The sequence below is a fragment of the Polyodon spathula genome, chromosome 3 (genome assembly GCF_017654505.1).
Source record: "Polyodon spathula isolate WHYD16114869_AA chromosome 3, ASM1765450v1, whole genome shotgun sequence".
NCBI classification, from domain to species: Eukaryota; Metazoa; Chordata; class Actinopteri; order Acipenseriformes; family Polyodontidae; genus Polyodon; species Polyodon spathula.
This window is the reverse complement of record NC_054536.1, coordinates 33,658,318-33,677,591: the sequence shown is the minus strand read 5'-3', so window position 1 is coordinate 33,677,591 and position 19,274 is coordinate 33,658,318. Positions and strand designations below refer to the sequence as shown.

General features: G+C 35.3%; 1 protein-coding gene across 1 annotated transcript in view; it reads left to right on the top strand.

Annotated features, from left to right (window-relative positions):
* The window catches only part of LOC121313010 (copine-4-like), a 124,422-nt gene that overhangs the window by 88,146 nt on the left and 17,002 nt on the right, over nt 1-19,274 (top strand). The window contains exons 7-10 of the mRNA XM_041245096.1: nt 3,746-3,844; nt 5,541-5,627; nt 9,207-9,266; nt 14,616-14,749. Of these exons, the coding sequence (XP_041101030.1) occupies nt 3,746-3,844; nt 5,541-5,627; nt 9,207-9,266; nt 14,616-14,749 (380 nt within the window). The remainder of the gene's footprint in view (nt 1-3,745; nt 3,845-5,540; nt 5,628-9,206; nt 9,267-14,615; nt 14,750-19,274) is intronic.

Below are 19,274 nucleotides of genomic sequence, written 5' to 3'. Positions count from 1 at the left end.
GCGACTGATGGTGGGACAGGGTGTGTAGAAATACAGTTGAGGGCACAAAGAGTGCAAGTAACCATGTGGAAATACGGCTCAAAATTGTCTCTGGGTCTGGTTCCTGTCTTTCTTTAGGTGAATGTTTTGTCATTCTAGCACAGGTTAGTCTGTATTTATTTAATAAAGTGGAGCTTGGCCATTGGGAAACAAGAGTTGTTGGTTCTGAACAGAGATGAGAGCTACTTGTCTGATCATCCTTATGAGTCCAGTGTTCTGTATTCATTCAAACTGAAGCATGATAAAAGATATTGAAAAACAAAACAAACAAACAGCCTGAAGGATAGTGTGATCAATAATGCTTAGATTCTTCTCCACGTTTTTTTTTTTTTTATTCAAAAAGACTGAAAAAAAGATGGAATACCATGCATCTTATTTCTTGCAGAACTGAAATTGTGATTTACAGTAATTCCAGTATACAATATCATGTGTACTGTAAAACCCCATTATATCTACAGCTTTTTTTTTTTTCAAGAAACTAAATTAGTGATCGAGGACACTTGTTTGTGATTGTTTGAACGTTGTTTTGTTGTTAATTATTTTACAGCATGTATGGGGTTAAATCCCCCATCCAGCTAAAACATGTGCATAATGTGACCATCTCCAAATTAATTAAACAATTATCAATTTGGAGATTGTCACATATATATAAAGAGCAGAACAGTTGCTACAACAGGGTTAGTGTGTTCAGAGGTGGAACAAGAGTCAGGAGGAACCAAAAGCAAAAGAAACCATAAATTACAACAATTGCTACTTGTTTTGTTCCATGTCTGTTTGTTTTGGCCACTGTGCCGTTTTGTTTTGTATAGGTGTTCTGTTTTGTTTAAACCTTTTATTTTGTTTATTTATTATTAAAATGTGCATCAGCGCTTCATACCCTTAGTCCTGTGTGGGAGTCCATTCATTTCCTGGTTCTGACGTCGCCCACAAGCCATCCGGGTCACACTGTGTTTTGTGGCAACTTTTAATAAAAATTAAAGACCAGTTGATAGGTTTTGCAATATTACATTGAATATTATAGCAGGGAAATTACAGTATGTGGATCATAAAGCGCTGCTGTAATTTTTGGGATTAACTCAACCTTTAAATGGGCCTGCAGGATGACACAGATAACAACCATTTCTTGAGGAAATAAAAGTGTTTATTTAGTGTTCAAATGACAGAACTAAAATATATATTTAAAAAAAAAACAGCAGGCAGGCTGCCGTGAGGTTATTTGGACTTTAGGGGGAGACAGTGAGCATCTTTACTGTCCCTTCTGGGCCTTGATTTTACAGTCCCCAGACCCCTGGTACTGGGACTCTCCGGGTTAATCCACTGTGGGTAAGTAGGGTTACAAGTAGAAAAACAACACATGCTCCTTTTCCACATCCTTCTCACAGCCTCCGTTCCCTACATGCAACTTGAAGCTTCAGGCAAAGTAGTTCCCTATATACGCAGAGACTCCACCTCTCCAATCAGCCCGGACCTATAGACTAGGATTACCTTACTAAGCTGGCTGACTAGAGAGATGTTTAAAAGGGCCGTGGGCAATAAGAAGAGTGAAGGGTCTGCCCAGTAAATCATATTTTAGAGACTATGGCCCATTTTACATCTAGACACTCTTTCAATTACCGAATATATAGTTTCTCTGGGTAACAGTTTTTTACTAAGATATAGAACAGGATGATCTACTCCTTCTTTCTCCTGGGACAAAACCGCCCCAAGACCCACATCTGATGTGTCGGTCTGTAGGACAAACTCTTTAGTAAAATCCGGACTGAAAGCAGGAGCCTGGGATAAATATATTTTAGGGTATTGAAAGTCCTCTGACAATCAGTGGTCCAATTTAAGTATTTTGTGGGTGACTAAGATATGTGGCAAACTTAGAACAGCATTAACCTTTCAAAAATCAGTACAAAAATGAAAAGGTACCATTTGGCCACTAGCACAATGAGACTGCACCATTCTCTCTGGGATGGTTCAGTAACGCTAAGTTTAAGTATATTCTCGACCTGCGTGCGGATTGCTGTTTTCCAACTTTCCACAATCCGTCGACCTGGCAGAGTGATTATTGCATATTCAGTATTGTGAGTTCTACCCGACCCATTAGAAGACACCTCACTGAACTGTTTCTTTGCTTTTTGCACTTGTTCCCTTTTTTGTTTTGTCAGCTGTTCCCCCATCCTAATGTCAATTACATCTAAAGACTTTGTTGTAGGATGATGTCTACTTCTGTGTTCTCTGAAGTGATAAAAAAAAGACCTTGCATTCTGTCCATGGCTTGAGGAGATTAACATGATAAATTTGATCAGGTTTGCAACACTCAGGCTGTCGGATTACCTGAAAGACTCCTTGCCATTTAGCACACAGTTTACTTTTTGAAGAGGGAAGGAGCACTGGTACTTTTTTCCTGAAAGAGTCGAAGTTGAGCGTCCCACTCATAATAACCCTTCTGTCTAGCTTTAGATTCTCCTTTGCCAATTGTCCAACTAATTCTAGTTGATCTCTCAGGCATAGTACATTGTTGGAATTTAGTATGATTAAAACGCTCAACCAACCATTCAGTCTAAGTATTCTAAATAGAGTAAAGTCTTAATTGTACTTGTTTAGCTGCTTCTAAAAGAAAGTCTCAGCATCTACTTTTCAGATTTGTTTTCCTGTGCATTATCAGTATTTGCATCTACCAAAAGAGCACTACAAATGATGAATATGCAGGGTGCAATAATGTACAATTAGCTACATGACACAAACTCAGCCCCGAGGAAGCAGCAGTGTGCATGGGCAACATAGACCAAATGCAGTGATTGGCTGTTCACCAGTCTATCGACCATATATAAAGAAAAATGCAGGACCACGTGGATATGATTGGTTGAATATTATTTAAAAGAAACACAACCAGTATTTACTTTCTTGGAGAGGTTTCTATTACATTCTAAAAGAAGCACAAAAACAAGCTAAAAAAACTCTGCTTATAATACGTGGACTTGGTAACACTGCTTTCCAGTAAGAGAACAAATATGAAAATAGGGATATGGAGAATGGATAAACTGTTGAGAAATTTTAATAAAATGTTGATGCATTTATATTATGCCTGACTCAAAATGTTAATTTCTCAGACAGCATGCATTTGAGATTAAAAAAAAAAAAATAGTATGAGATTTTTAACTTTCATAACGGAAGAGGTTCTCAGAGGTGTTGGGGGACAAAAGCACTGGTGCTAAGAAATAAATAATCATTGCAGTACATTCATAGAATAACATGAAGTGGAAATAACTCATATAGTCTACGTGCAACACTTCTGAGAATTACATGATGACTTTCCATTTTAGTGGGATGGATTATTACTGGATTGAGACATCTTTCAAAGAAGCCATTTGCTATACAGCAGTTTCTAGGTTGTCAAAACTATTTTCCAGCCCTCCAGAGAAGATGCGTGCAGATAGAGACATAGAGCACTCAAAATATTTTCATGCTAAAATTGGCATTCCTTTCATCTTGATTTTAGAGCGGTACCCACTGGTGGTTCATATTAATGTTTCATAAATATCATACAATTTTAATTGCCACAGTAATGTTTCTGAGCTCTATTAATGTTTCATTAGGATTACCTTATGGAAGTCACTTGCTTTTATTTTCATTGAATGCAGTATCTACAGTATTCTTTTTATGTATACAAAAAAAGAAACATTGTGTACACAAGCCAATAACTTTTATTATTTTACAGTGCATTGTTTGGGACTGGGACTCCAATGGCAAACATGACTTCATTGGAGAATTCCATTCGACATTCAAAGAAATGCGAGGGGCCATGGAAGGAAGACAGGTAAGAATTCCCAAGTTTAAAGTGTGTCTTGCAGGTTTTTTTTATCACTGAAATGGATGCAGCAGTGTTTATTAAGAATATTAGCATTATTATTTAAATAAATAAATAAATAAATATACGTCACTAAAATGTGATTAATGTGGATCACGGACCATACCTACCAAAAACACAACCTTTTTGTACCGTGTCATGCATGACATTTCAAAAGGGAATCAGTTCTCAGCCTGTATCCTACAGGTTTGTAGGCTTCTACTTGACTTGACTAGTAGGCTGTAAGATTCAACTTGACTGTTTATGTAACACAGGCATGGATCTATTACAAATTACTTTAACACTGTTAAATGTTTTTTTTTTTTGAATAAATATTGCATTGAGGTTTTATAGGAAACCACCATGAACACACACACACACACACACACACACACACACACTAGGGTTGGGACAATATTCGATAATATCGATAATCACAACAATTTTATCACATTTAAATATTATTATCCATGACCCAGTGAAGCAGGAAGCGGCTCTGCATTGAGCAGTAAGCAGCTCTGAACTGTCTGAGTGAGTAAAACATGATCTGTATGAACACTGTGTACATTGGGAAGTTTAGTATTTTTTTTAAACAATATGCTTAGGCTTTTAACTTTACGTCACGGTATCATTTTGATAATACACTGGCAAAGCATGACTGGCTGTCTAACATGAAAACACAAATATTGTTGTTTGTAAAATTAAAAAAAGAAACACTGGCTTGCTGTAAAATTACTGTAGAAAAGTGGAACTTTGAATGTAATTGCAAAATTAAAACAACAAACACAAACCCAACCATATGGCCCATGTGTAATATAGTCTAAACATTATTTTAAACTACAGTGAAGACATGAGTACTATATTGCAGCTTATATACCGCATGCAGAAAAATAAGCGGGTGCTCAGAAGCCTGTGTGTGTATATATATATATATATATATATATATACATAAATAATACTCACACACACACACACACACATCATATCTCATTATCTGTTACCATGGCGTTGCTATTGTAAAAAAAAGTAGCTACATAAATAAATTTAACTTACTCTCATTATGAGAGTTAATTTTTTTATATGGTATTTATATATATATATATATATATATATATATATATATATATATATATATATATATACACAACTAAAGGCTGCACTAGCAAGAGGGGGTTGAAAGAGGGTCAAGTATCAAAAAGGATTACAAAGAAGTTATAATGCAATTTTTAAGATTCATCCAGCAATTATCGTGCTGCTGAAAAATTTGTGTCACCTAAAACAACTGCTATTGACGCCCACTCAGAAGAAATCGTTTAGTGGTCTGTGGGTTGTCTGTGTTTCTTAATTTCCTTGCTTACCTAACGAGTAAGTAAGTTACAGTATTTCTGTTACATTACTATTTTTGACAGAAACTTTTAAAATGATATGGAGACTTTAATTATTGTGTGTGCATCATCAGAATACAACACATGTAAATAGTTGTTATGGCATTACCATATTGGAATATAAACCTGGATTTCTGCGTTACAAACAACTATCCAAACTTTACTGCATGATGTGTACCACTGATGTAATGGTGAGTAAAGAAACGTTTATTCATAATCTTCAAAGGTATGTTTTGTATATTTATGTATCTTTTAATTAACCTGTTTTTTCTGTTTTGTAGGTGCAGTGGGAATGTATAAATCAAAAATACAAAGTCAAGAAAAAGAATTACAAAAACTCAGGAATTGTAATTCTAAACCAGTGCAAGGTAGTCCTCTTTTAATATAATAGTAATATTGAAATGTATTAATGTTATTAATTTAAAATATACAGACAGCAATTCCCTCCAGCATTTTTTTATTCTCTTTCTTCAACTGCGTATTATTCTTTAATTGTGTTATTCTTTTGGTTATTATTATTTTGCTCATTTTTAAAAAATTCTTAAACTAATTTTAAAGCATACCTATGATAGGGAATGTGCAAATTTGGCTCCAACACTGCTGTACCCACCATTGCTAATATCTTGTATAACCATGTCAGCTGGTAACGCCTCTGGAAAAATCTTTTTTTTTTTGCATTTGACCAAAGATGGCTAACATATTTGGTCATGCTACTTTATTGTTTCTGAAATATAAAGACCTAAAGCTTCAAGAACTCATTTGAGTGACTTTATATATAAACCCTTCATGTTAAATATGTTGATCACATTGACTTCTGACCTATTACATTGATGGCTGCTATATTGAAGCCATGTGACTTTTAAGTTTGTGCTGTACAGTACAGTACACTTTGATTAGTCTAACTCAAAATATTTTTTAAGGAGAGCCAGTCATTTAAGCGTTAACAGCCCAATTTGTTTGTTTTGTGGTATTAATTTCATTTCTTGAGTTAGCCCGTCAATGTTACATGTTTGTACCTGTAAAGAGAGTGAGTGCGCGGTAAAGTAAAGGAGAAGAGAGAGAGTGAGTGCGCGGTACAGTAAAGGAGAAGAAAGAGAGTGAGTGCGCGGTACAGTAAAGGAGAAGAGAGAGAATGCACTGTACAGTAAAGGAGAAGAGAGAGAGTCAGTGCGCGGTACAGTAAAGGAGAAGAAAGAGAGTGAGTGCGCGGTACAGTAAAGGAGAAGAGAGAGAGTGCACTGTACTGTAAAGGAGAAGAGAGAGTGAGTGCGTGGTACAGTAAAGGAGAAGAGAGAGTGCATGGTACAGTAAAGGAGAAGAGAGAGAGTGAGTGCATGATACAGTAAAGGAGAAGAGAGAGAGTGCACGGTACAGTAAAGGAGAAGAAAGAGAGTGAGTCCGTGGTACAGTAAAGGAGAAGAGAGAGAGTGCGCGGTACAGTAAAGGAGAAGAGAGAGAGTGAGTGCGCGGTACAGTAAAGGAGAAGAGAGATAGTGAAGAAAAGCGAGAGTTGGATGGTTAGGACATTGCGTGCAGTAATGTAAACACTGTCGAACAATATCCACAGTTAAAAATTAATGATGGGTCAGTTTCACAAAACGAAGGCTGATACCAACTAAAAGGGGTAAAATAAAACTGAATATCTGACAACTGGATCCGACCGAAGTTACAGAAAATGTCTGGTATGTACTACGAATAAAATAGCAAAACAGCGTCTTGTTTAAAATAGAAGCTGGTGCATAGTGCAAATTAATATAAACTGGAAGATATGACAAGACACCTTGATGTATTTAGTATCTTCCATGACAGCAGGTATTTTGCCAGGTGTTTTTATTATTATTTTGGTGGCACAGTGATACGTGGTTATCACAGGTGCAGTGATTTGCCTTTGTTCCTAAGTAGTTCCTAATCGTGACATTGTGCTTGTTATTGTAATGGCCTAGAACACTGATGGACCAATCAGCATGCAGCATTCTAACAATTCATTTTATGATAGGAATTATTTATTTATAAATTATTAATTACATATACAAATGGATCTGCACACTAATTGTATTAACATGAACAGGTAATACGTGACTGTTTATAAATATGGGTTCTGATTTGAGATTAAACTTGATAAAACCCATCTTTTCACACATTACTTGAAGTGTTTGCACTGAATGTATATACAAAATAAAATTCCATCAAAGTAGACAGATTGGTGATTAAAAATTTACAGCAATGTGCTGTTTACTTTGATGGGAGTAATATTTGAAGATCCCAGAACAGCTGCCACCTGAGGTGTAATTATTTATTGGAAATGCATGAAAATGAATATTGAACCCACATGAGCAGATGGCTTTAATAGGAGGAAATGAGAAATGAGTGAACCCTTGACTTATTGTACATGAGTCCTGTGCTGCTTCTTTGTTTTTGCTTCTGCTCAGCATCACTGTTACATTAGCTGTCTTTTTTCATTATGCACAGTGTACTGTAAATACAACAATTAGAAAAGGGGGTTGATTAAAGTATAGTCTGGCTACTTTAGCATTGCTAATGGCAGAAACAGATTATTTCCTGTAATGGTATGATTTGTTGAATAAGTAGGTTCAAATTACATTTTCATAGTTATATTTTTCTGTTCCCTTCCCATTTTATGATATTTTTTATCAATCTAAGCTGTTATTTTTACTCAAATGCTGTGTCTGTTTTATTTTATTTTTTTTGATAAGTTTATTTTTAAGATGCTTCGACCTTCAATAGCCAACAAATGTCAATTAACATTAAAACGCTGTCTTATTACTTTCTAAGTTGCTGAAATTCATTGTATATGGTACTTCCATATTTAGCCCCACCACCATTGTGTATCTGTATGAGTAAAGCCCGGCACCACTGGGCATATTCACGGTGCGATACCGCTAGTCTGCACCTGGACACACAGCAGAGGTATCCACTACACAGCTGACATTTCCTACAATATAGACAAATGGAATGGTACAGTACAGTAGCTGTCAGTACCACACTGTAGGCTATGTACTCAAAAATAATTTACATTGTGGCCAAAAGTTTTGCATCGCCTAGTAGAATACATAGACATAATTAAAAAAAAAAAAAAAATATGAACACAGTTTCGATATTTTATTTAACATCATGCAATCTAAGAAACTACAAAATGGTATCTCAAAAGTCTACCGGAAACTGCAGTAGTAGTACAGTATTTCATGTTAGATTTAGTGGTAACTGCAGGATCAGTGTACACAGCACACATGTGTGCCTTTAAATACATTGCCCCCATGGTTTATGGTAAAAAGCCATTAGAAATATTAAATGTATGCATACCCACAGGGGTCAATATAAAGCCCAACTGACTGCAATATTTACCACTTGGTACAATATTTTAATATGTTATCTGTAAAATAAGAAATTAGTGTATACTTTATTTTGCTGTAGTGTACAGATAAACGACATGTTACATGACAAGCTCGCGGTTTTTACTGTTACATTGGGGACCTATGTGGTGACATATGGGGCTGCGTTGAAAAAATCCTAGCAGAACATCACAGTACAAAGAACAGAAATATACAGACCAGTGATAACATTGGTGAAGTTAACAAGATATAAGAAACATGATTTTAAAGCCTTGATTTATTTGGAGTAAATCCAATATTATAGCAGATTGCAACGGTCTTATATATTATTCTAGATTTGTTGGTGCAATTATCTATATATATATATATATATATATATATATATATATATATATATATAATATCTATATATATATATATATAGATATATATATTCTTAATTATCACGAAGACATTGTGGGGTACACTCTTTCTAGGAGCTTAACTATCAACTTCCCAACATCCCGATATGTTTGTTCAAGTCTTGGTACAATATCTATTTGGCTTAGGGTACATGGACATTAGTAATAACGTATTTGTTGAATATTTTATTTACAGATCCACAAGATGCATTCATTCCTGGATTACATTATGGGTGGATGCCAGATCCAGTTTACAGTAAGTAAATCTTTTCAAAAAAGCCACTTACCTCAATTTCAACCCATGTGCATTAATGGAATCTAGACTATAGAAGGATTCTCAGCAATCAATATGTTTTCATTGTTTGAGTGGGCTTCTCCATTCTCAAATCCTTTGTTTATCTATCATGTATTTTTCTAAATTGAACCAAACAGTTACACATCACAACATTTGCTTTTATTTATACATATATATATATATATATATATATATATATATATATATATATATATATATATATATATATATATATATAGATATATAGATAGATAGATAGATAGATAGATAGATAGATTTTTGTGTGTGTGTCTTCTAGTGTAGTTTTAATAAATGAAAAGGATTGATTATTGGTGAAGAAAATGTTTAAGCCCAGTGTATTTACAGTTCTTGACTGTGTTCATTTTGCCTAGACACTGTCAGTGAAAAAAACAGTGACATTTAATACAATATGGGCATATTTGTAGCCCTCTATTTGTGAAGTGCAATTTGAAAAGGAGGACACACTTTGAATAATGCATCACCCACTGGAGATGAATTGAGGTTTCTAAGTGCTTTATATATGTGGAATTTTCAAACCTTTCAACAACAGATATTTGTTTGAACCCTTTCCTTGTTGTTTTGCTATCCTGTTGGATATAAATGTAAGAAACATTTGAATATTCATATACTGTATAACTGCAAACTGTTTTCTAAGGTAAATAAAAAAATGCAATGTACTTCCATTTGCGATTAAAAAAGTACTAGTTTTGAAATGAATTTTAAATGAATATTTGCAAAATTAATTTATACAAAACTGAATATGTTTGTACATTAGTGTCTTTGTGCTACTATGTGTACGTTTTATGAAAAATGTTAAATTCAGTAATGATATGCACAGTTAACTTGGGCTAAAGCTATTAAAATCTTAACAATGACAAAAACAGATAACAAACACATTTGGTCATTTGCAGGCTCTGAATCAGGGTTATTTTTAAAATTCCTATGATCTCTCGATATCATGATATCCACAAGCATACGCTTTAATGCATATAGTTTTTTCAGGGTTCAAACCAGACCCCCCCCCCCCAATATATCAGATATGACCAAACACGATTTGGCTCACTGTTGGTGCTTTTTGATTGGTTCACCGCGTTGTCAGTCAGCTGGCGGGAGAGATAATGGTTTAGTAGCTGTGTATTTAGTCTTTAAACACTTCAAATTCACTCAAAATGCCAGACAAGTGCCATTTCAATGAAGGGTGGTTTGAAAACAAGACCGACAGTGACTGCAGAAAGACAAAAATGATCAATACAAAGAACTATTTCGGTATTGCATGAAAAGCTTCGATATCAGCAACATGGGTGAGTCGGCACTAAAAAGCCACATGAAAGGTCAAAAACATTGTGATTTAAAAGTGAGCAAAGAGGGTAGTGCAATGAACATTAAAGATTACTTTGCCTTATCAATTACATCTCTGGGTGTCGCCGCATCCTCAAGCAGTAGGCCTTCTAATTCCGATTCGAGTGCATCTGGGACAGTGTCATCTATTGTAACTAAAACTGATTGCTTAAAGTCTGAAATAATATAGTCATTAAATGTAATTAAAAAACATTACTCATTCAAATCATGTGAAGGAGTTAATACAGTTTCAGCACATGTTCCCAAACAGTGAAATAGCTAAATCATTTTCATGTGGAGAACGAAAATGTGCCTACCTTTGTTGTTTTGGTATTGCTCCCTATTTCAAGTCCATGTTATCTGAGCAAATCGGCAAAGAAGATCAGTTTGTGTTGTTATATGATGAGAGTCTGAACCATAAATCTCATTGGATTTGCATGTTTGTCTGTGGGAAAACATCAAAGTAGCCACACGATATTACAGGTACCAATTGTTAGGCCACGCTGACAACAACACCATGCTTACGAAGTTCAGTACATCTATTGAAAAAAATAATCTATGCAACATTCTTCAGCTGTCTATGGATGGTCCAAATGTAAACTGGAATTTTTGGGTTTGCTTCAAATCAGTTAAAAACAGACTCCGATACAGCGTTGTTAACTTGGACTGCATATTGTTAACTGAGCTTTTAGGGATGGTTTTCTTGCGTGTAATTGGGAAATCACCAAACTGCTATCCAGTATGTATTGGCTATTTAAAGATACCCCAGCTAGGAAGGAAGATTATACCACAGTTACAGGCAGGGAATGCTTTCCTTTGAAATTTTGTCAGCATCGATGGCTAGAAAATGTTCTTAAAGTTTGGCCTAATGTCATTAAGTATGTTAAACAGGTGAACGAAAAGAAGCATGCTGATCCGAAAATGAAATCCTTTGAACCAGTTAAGGCAATGTGCAGTGACAACCTGGTTACTGCTGAAATCAGCTTTTTTCTATCTGTCGCTAAACAAATCGCAACATTCTTTCCTACCTACCAGACTGATAAACCTATGCTGCCCTTCCTTTGAGATGATATGCAACGTGTTATCGGAGGACTCATGCAAAGATTTGTTAGATCTGATGTTCTTAAAGAAGCCACATCGGTTGTTAAACTTATGAAAGTTGATCCAGTCAAAAAGGAAAATGATGCGACCTCAAAAAAGTAGAAGTGGGCTTTGTGGCAGACATCGTTTTAAAAGTTTTATTAACAGCAAAAAAAGTCAGTGCTTGAATTTAAAATGGAGTGCAGAACTGTGCTGGCTAAGATTGTGGGTAAATTACTGGAGAAATCGCCAATTAAATATGCTCTTCTGAGAAGCATGTCTGCCCTAGATCCAAGGTTTATGTCCTCTGCTAGAGATAAGTGCTGCGAAAATCAGAAAAAAAATTTGTAAGAAAGTAAGTGTGATGATATACTTTGCCAGTTTGAAGAGTTTATGAAAGTGACAGTGACTGAGTCACCCACAATTTTCAAAGATTATGAAATGAGTGACAGAGTTGATGCCCTTCTGTATGAACACATGCCCAATAATCCATCTTTTACAAATTTGTGGAAGATTATTCAAACATTACTGCTGCTTTCGCATGGCCAGGCAAGTGCTGAATGAGGGAGTTTAGTGAATAAGGGGCTTGAAGTTGAAAACCTGCATGAGAAATCACTAATATTGCAGCGCATTCTCCTCAATCACATTCAGTCAGTTGGTGGAATACTAAATGTGCAAATCACAAAACAGCTTTTGGACAATATGGCACATCTTGAAGGAAAAAAGAAAAAAAAGGAGCAGCCATGTCAGAAACGAAAATCGGTGATGGACGAGGTAGAGGATCTCAGAAAAAAGAAAAGGAGAAAGGAAATGGACATTGACAGTTAATAAAATCGGCTGATGAATTTACTGAGAAAGCAGAATCAACAGGACATTTAATGTGGATTAGTAAATCCAACAGCATGAGGAGACCCGCTAAAGAAAAAAAGTGAGACCTCTCTTCAGGATAAAATTAATGAACTTTTCCAAACATTAAAAAATAGTAAAAAGTAAACATCCAGGCAAGATTGTCAGTTAATATATATTTTAAATATAATATACTAAGTCTGTGCTTTTAAATATAGTATTGAAATAATAGATGAGCAGTATTCATAAATCATTTTTTGTAAATTATAAATAAAATATTATTTTATAATCAGATGCCTTTAGTGTAAGGCCTGCTCCTGCTAAAGAATTTTAGTTTTATTTCTTAACCGCATCTATAATTAAAATCGAACGTGCAATTTAATACGCTCCTACAGTAAATAGTTGTTTTAGCAGTTTTGTGATGACTTTGTGTTTCATAGTGTTAATGTCGTGTCTTTATAATTGTAATGTATTGAATGTGCTGTTACATACGGAGGGGGTATGTTTATATTCAACAGGTGTGTGACGTAGTAAAGCGCCACCTGTGGGTTAGTGTTACTTAGAGCTGCGACTGAGTTAGAATGTGTTCTTGTTCCGAAGCCAGTTATTAAACACAAGTTACTTTCATTGTTTCAAAACTGGGTTTGCGTCTGCTATTCAAAGAAGAACAACACATACTGGCAGGATTTAATAATGAGCAACTGGTATTTTTTTGTCATTGTATTTTTAATCATTGCAATGCAGCTGGAGTAACAGTTGCATTTTTGACTAAAGTGAATTAAAGACGCCCTCGTATTGACGCCACAGTCATATATCAACTTTATAATAGAGGCTGCCCTCGAATAAACGCCACTATCAATAAAGAAACATTAAGGTATTTTTTTTTTTCTCCGACTACTAAAAACACACACACAGTAAACAAAAGTAAACATAAACTCGCAACACTGACTATGTACATGTAACGCCCCCGAAGAGACGGGAGCCTCAGTCTAGCACGTACATTACAAACTAATGTGTACACACATAGTAAGCACATTTTATTTTATGGTAGTACAGTTCTGAAAGAAAATCCAAGATAAACTACATAAAGAACAGCAGTCCTTCTGAAGTTCTTACAAGTGGTTTTGCTGTTTTGTTTTTAGTTCAATTGTAATTCCCATACTCAATCCCGTACGAATAAAAACAATGTGCTTACTATCTATGAGAAGATTTTGTTTTGATTTCTCTTGCAAACAAATTACAAACAAGCAAGTAGGATATACTGTAGTTTTAACAGAAATTAAGCTGATATTCTGAGGTAATGTTTGGTGCAGAAAAACATCTAGGCCACACCAGCATTGTCCCGCCCCTTAACAATCAATACACCCTCCTGATTCACTGGTACAGTGCTGCCCTGACCTTCCAACTCCAGGCTTTCGGTAACTGTCACTGATAAATTTACAGTAGTCAAAGTAGGTTAGCTACACATGCAGCAGGTAGGGTTCTGTATTACAGAAAATAAGCAACCGCGACACTTCTGAAATGTCATAAATCATGTAATAAAATATTGCAGCGTTTGAAAATCGCACTATTATTAATAAAGGTCGCCCTCATATAACAGCCGTCCTCTTTTAAGCGCTGCAGTCATTTGGATCAAATGAAGTGATACGGTATCTACTTTTAACACACTCTTGCAGTTTTCTCTGATCATTTAATAGGATTAAAATGAATATATCAATACAGCAAATTGAGCTACACTGTATTTGAATAATGAGAACATTTTCACCAAGTCTAGATTAGAAAGTAGTTCTTTTTAGTTAATTGTCAGGTGGCATTAGTTAGAAAAAGATCATTTCTGTTTTCAGACTATTGTAAAGGGCATAGATTAGAAATTAACGGCAGTTAAAACAGATGCTGTGTCTCTAGTAGCTGTTCGTTAGATCATTAATGTAATGCACTAATGTGTTTTAGTGTATTTATCTTTATGAGCAAATTAGAATTAAATTGATGGTATACACCAAATGTGATTAATGCTTGTTTTTCTAGGTAGCTATAGATTTTACAGCATCAAATGGAGACCCACGGAACAGCTGCTCATTGCACTACATCCATCCCTATCAGCCTAATGAGTATTTAAAAGCATTGGTTGCTGTGGGGGAGATTTGCCAAGATTATGACAGGTACGTTTAATCAAGTTTTAAATGTGTACCTTCAATGTTTTTCATTACCTCCTTATTAGATTTATTAACATACTTTTGGATCTTTCTTGAAATTGTATTAAAGCTGCACAACGCAAAAGATAACCTTTTGCATTCTGGTATGTTTGCTGAAAGTCACATGGTGTGGTTGCAGCTAGACCACCGATGTGGAGGGATTTTTAACTGTATCAGGTACTAGGAAGCAGAAGCAACACTTCAGCGATAGTATTATCTTTAAAATATCTTTATGTTCCATTACACATAACCTAAAGATCTTCAAGCGAAGAAGGACCAGTACTATAATACAACATGTAAAACCTCAGTTAGAACTCCTTTAATTGTTTGTAAATAAATTAAATACACTAAAGAATGCTGTTATTAACAATTACCACTTTAAATGTGGAGGGTATTCATTTTTCTCTTTTCTTCCTTTATTTGCAATCACTAAATGTTTGGTGGATTTGAGAAGCCCTGGGATTTGCTTCTGGTAATAGGTTGTTTGTGTTGGTTCCAGGGGATGTATCAGAGATGACCATTCATGACATGCTTCTCAATTTTACAATGAGTGTAACACCCCAATCAAGGAAACAGTCACTTGGGGATATTAACTTTGTCTAAGATTAGCCTAAGCAATATACTATATATTGATTGTTTCACCAGCCTCTGACACAGTACAAGATGTGTTTGAGCAGAGTATATTACAACATAAACAGTGGATCAATACAAAATGTTTCACACAGCAAAGTTTACCACAGTAAATTTGTACAGAAATGCTGTAGTTTTCCAATGGTTATACACTATGCATGTACCTACCTCTCAGGGCTTTACCATGCTTACCTGTAATTTACCATGTATTCAGTATGCTTTATTACACTTTGCTATGCTTTTAGTATGGTAAACATTAATGACTCTTGTGGTATCAGGAGTAGCTTCAGCATGAGTTATCAGTGACTGATCTAAGTGCTGTTTGGTCCCAATTTAACCTGAAAGTCAAATATTCACAATTTCTATTTTTTTATATATTTTTTTAGCTTATTTAGTCGTACACATACTAGATACAACAGCTGTTTTATCCTTTATAGGATACTTTTTTAAGTTACTTTTCTGTTTAAGCACATTGCTCATTTTAATTAAAAAAAAAAAACAGAACCTGCAGTGCTTCTCTCTAGACCAGGGGTGGCCAACCCTGGTCCTGGAGAGCCACAACCCAGCATTAAGGTAACCCTTAAATCATCAATTTCTGAAGAATGCAAGTTGTTGATCAATTTAGCAAGTTAATGTTTTCAGTTAAACCAGGAATGGTCAGCTCTGGTCCATGAGAGCTGCAGGATGTTCAGGTTTTTGTTCCACATTATCTCTAAATTACTTAATTGAACAAGTTACCTACTTGTTATTGAATACATATTCTCTTTCTTTAACAGTAAAAGTGTGGTTATTTTTTATATGCTTTTGCTTTTACAAAAATGTCCCAGTAGTTTCCAGAATATTAGGAAAACATTACCAGTAGGATATAAAATCTATACAACTAAATAGGCGTTTTACAATTCTTTCTACTTTACAACAGAGACTTGTTTCTTTAACTAGCACTGTTGCTGGCTAGGCATTCTCTATTGCGTTAGGTGAAATACCCATCCCCCTTTAATGTTAAGACAGCCTAACATATTCCTGGAAGAGTAATAAGCAACAATAGTGTTGGTGACATAGTTTGCAGCACACTTGTTTCTGGTTCAAAAGGTTAAAGGTTTAAATCTAGCCTGGGCATAATCTGATTGTGTTCCATCTAGATCAACACCACTGAGTGTAAAGACTAAGGGCCTCATTCACTTAATGGCGGTAAATGACCAGAATTACTGCATGTCAGGAGGAAGAAACACAGCGCGCAAAAATGAAGCAGCGGTCGCTCTTCATTTGCAAGTTGTTACAAGGAATTTTACAGTTTCTTTTGTATATTTTAAAGCCATTTTAAACATAGTCTACTTAAATATCACAAGTACATGGTGACTATATGGATATATTAACATAGCCGAAAGGGAAATCTTTAAAAATGAAACAAACTTGCTGGAAAGGAGTCATTTAAAATGGCCTGTGCTGGTTGCAAAAAAAAGTAAAAAGCAGACAAAATAGATTTTTTAAAAAACAACCCTGAATGACATATTCAGCAACATTTTCGAGTTTTGTAAACCTTTAAAACATATGTTGACACATTCATAACAATAACTGTGTAATTCCCATAGATAATTTTGCTACCTTTAATATTAAACACGGGAGAAACGTTAGCTGCAAACCTGAAATGATAAAACCGAAGCTTTTGTGTTTTTCTTTATAAAAACAGAAATTATTTTTTTATGAAGTTTTAAAACCACATATACCATCAACTTATTAGTAAATGATATAACATCATATATGCCACGTGCGCTACACTTTAGGGAGATGCTCTCATCTGCATGTGTCACTGTTAGGCACAGCTCCACAACTGGAGATTTTTTTCATTAAAAAAAATGCATCATATTTCGTTGACCAGCCGTTGTATCGATATGTTTGTTGCACTAAGGCTTCCACTAATTCAAACATGTTGACATTACATGTGAAACAATCCTGTGTTTGTGACCTGCTTGTTTGGTAATTGGTGGTGGACTGTATACAGCTACTGTAGCGCTGCTTCTACTTGATAAAGGTATGAAATGAACAGAGGAGGTGAAGAGTAATGTAAAATACTGTAAGGAAAATAAAGTGCATATTTTTCACGGTAGGCAGTCAAATACATGATTTCTTTGAAGAGGCACTTGGTAAAGTTAGCACCTTTAAGTGAATATGATTTTCATATCAAGCACCTCCCTCGTGGAATTAGGGGAAACAATTTCAATACATTTCCATAAATTAACATTATTAATTGTATTTAAATGACTCACATGCTGTACCTCTTTACACGTGATTCATTCCACGCGCAAGGTCGTGTGCTGCTGCCTAGTGAATGCAGCAGGTGCGCAAAACACGCAGTGCAAAACACGTTACCGCTAAATTGATTCACCAGGCTCTCCTGCTCCCATTTGTTTTGTGGTTCTTACAAATGCTGCAGCACTTGTCATCAAAAACACAAGTATTGATCCCAGTCCCCCCTAAGTAGCTTTAGATTGCTACCTCAGGGAAAGGCAGGAATTCACTGGAAATGTTGCTAAACCGCATCCATGTATGTAATAGATTCTAATAACTGCACGTTATACTGTGGTGCCAAAAGCAAATTAAATTGACCTGAACATCCTAGACACTCAGTGTGACAAACCGGGCTGAGCTTGCTACATACAGGAACGTCTTCACTTGTCTTTTTGTGTAAAAAAAAAAAAAAACAGCACCCCACAAGCACAGGTAGGTTTTTAAACAGGACAGGCCTGTATATTTATTTTAAACATAAAACAAAATGAACAAAACAAAAACCTAACTCCTTCCAGGAGTGCTAACTAAACATTTCCTGAAAAAAAAAAACAACAACTCCTCCTCCTCCTCCTCCTCCTCCTCCTCCTCCTCCTCTTTGTTCCAGCTCCCTGGTATTCTCTCCAAATGGAGCTTTGAGCTCTCCTTTTATAGGATGTTCCCAATTAACACCAATTATTCTTTTTAGGAGCAGCCACATTCTCACATTTTTTTTGGCAGGGACAAGAATTAACCCCATCCCTGCCAACTACCAACAAAACACACAAACACCCACACTATCTACAGGCAGAGCTCTTACTCTGTCACACTCAGTTATATAAAAAATAGTTAATGCTCATCAGGGTTATTAGTTAATTGGTATCTTTGCTTCTTTCCTCTAAACAATAGATGTTTTTTTTTTTTAAGGAGTCCGTGAAGAAATTAAATTCAAATCAGGAAAGTAATACTGCCTCGTACGCACACACACAGCCTAAATGTGGTTGCGAGTTCACCTTTTGCTCTTAATATGGTTTAAGTACACACACAGTTCAGTTGCAAAAGGCAGCGAAAACCGTACTAGTTAATCCTGTTCGGAATAAGTATCGAGTTCACTTATTAATTCAGTTTGGTTAGTTAATTCTCAGCAAGTGTGTGTGTATTACAACTGCACTAAAACAACCACAGTAGGTGCTTGGTGGATTTCTGTGCAAGTAGTGATGTCATCATTTATCAGACATTTCCGTGTGATAAACATGGCTAAAAAAAAATAATAGGTTCCTGATGAGCTTAGTTGATTTTGTAATATTGATGAATAGTAAAATCATAAAAATAGTAAATAGTGCATACATATAATATACTTTATTTTATTTAGTCAAAGTACAGTTGTATAATTTTCTGTTGTAAGAAAAAAAAACACAAAAATTTTATTTTTGGTTTTGCAACTTAAATAAAATAATAAGGGATCATTCGTGTCCCCAAACACCACAGTGTGACCGCAACTCGTTTTTCCACCGATACTGAATGTCTCATTGGTGTGTTTTGGCACTCCAGGAAAGGTCTTAGTAAATGACAAAGACTCATATACGACTCCTTAGACATG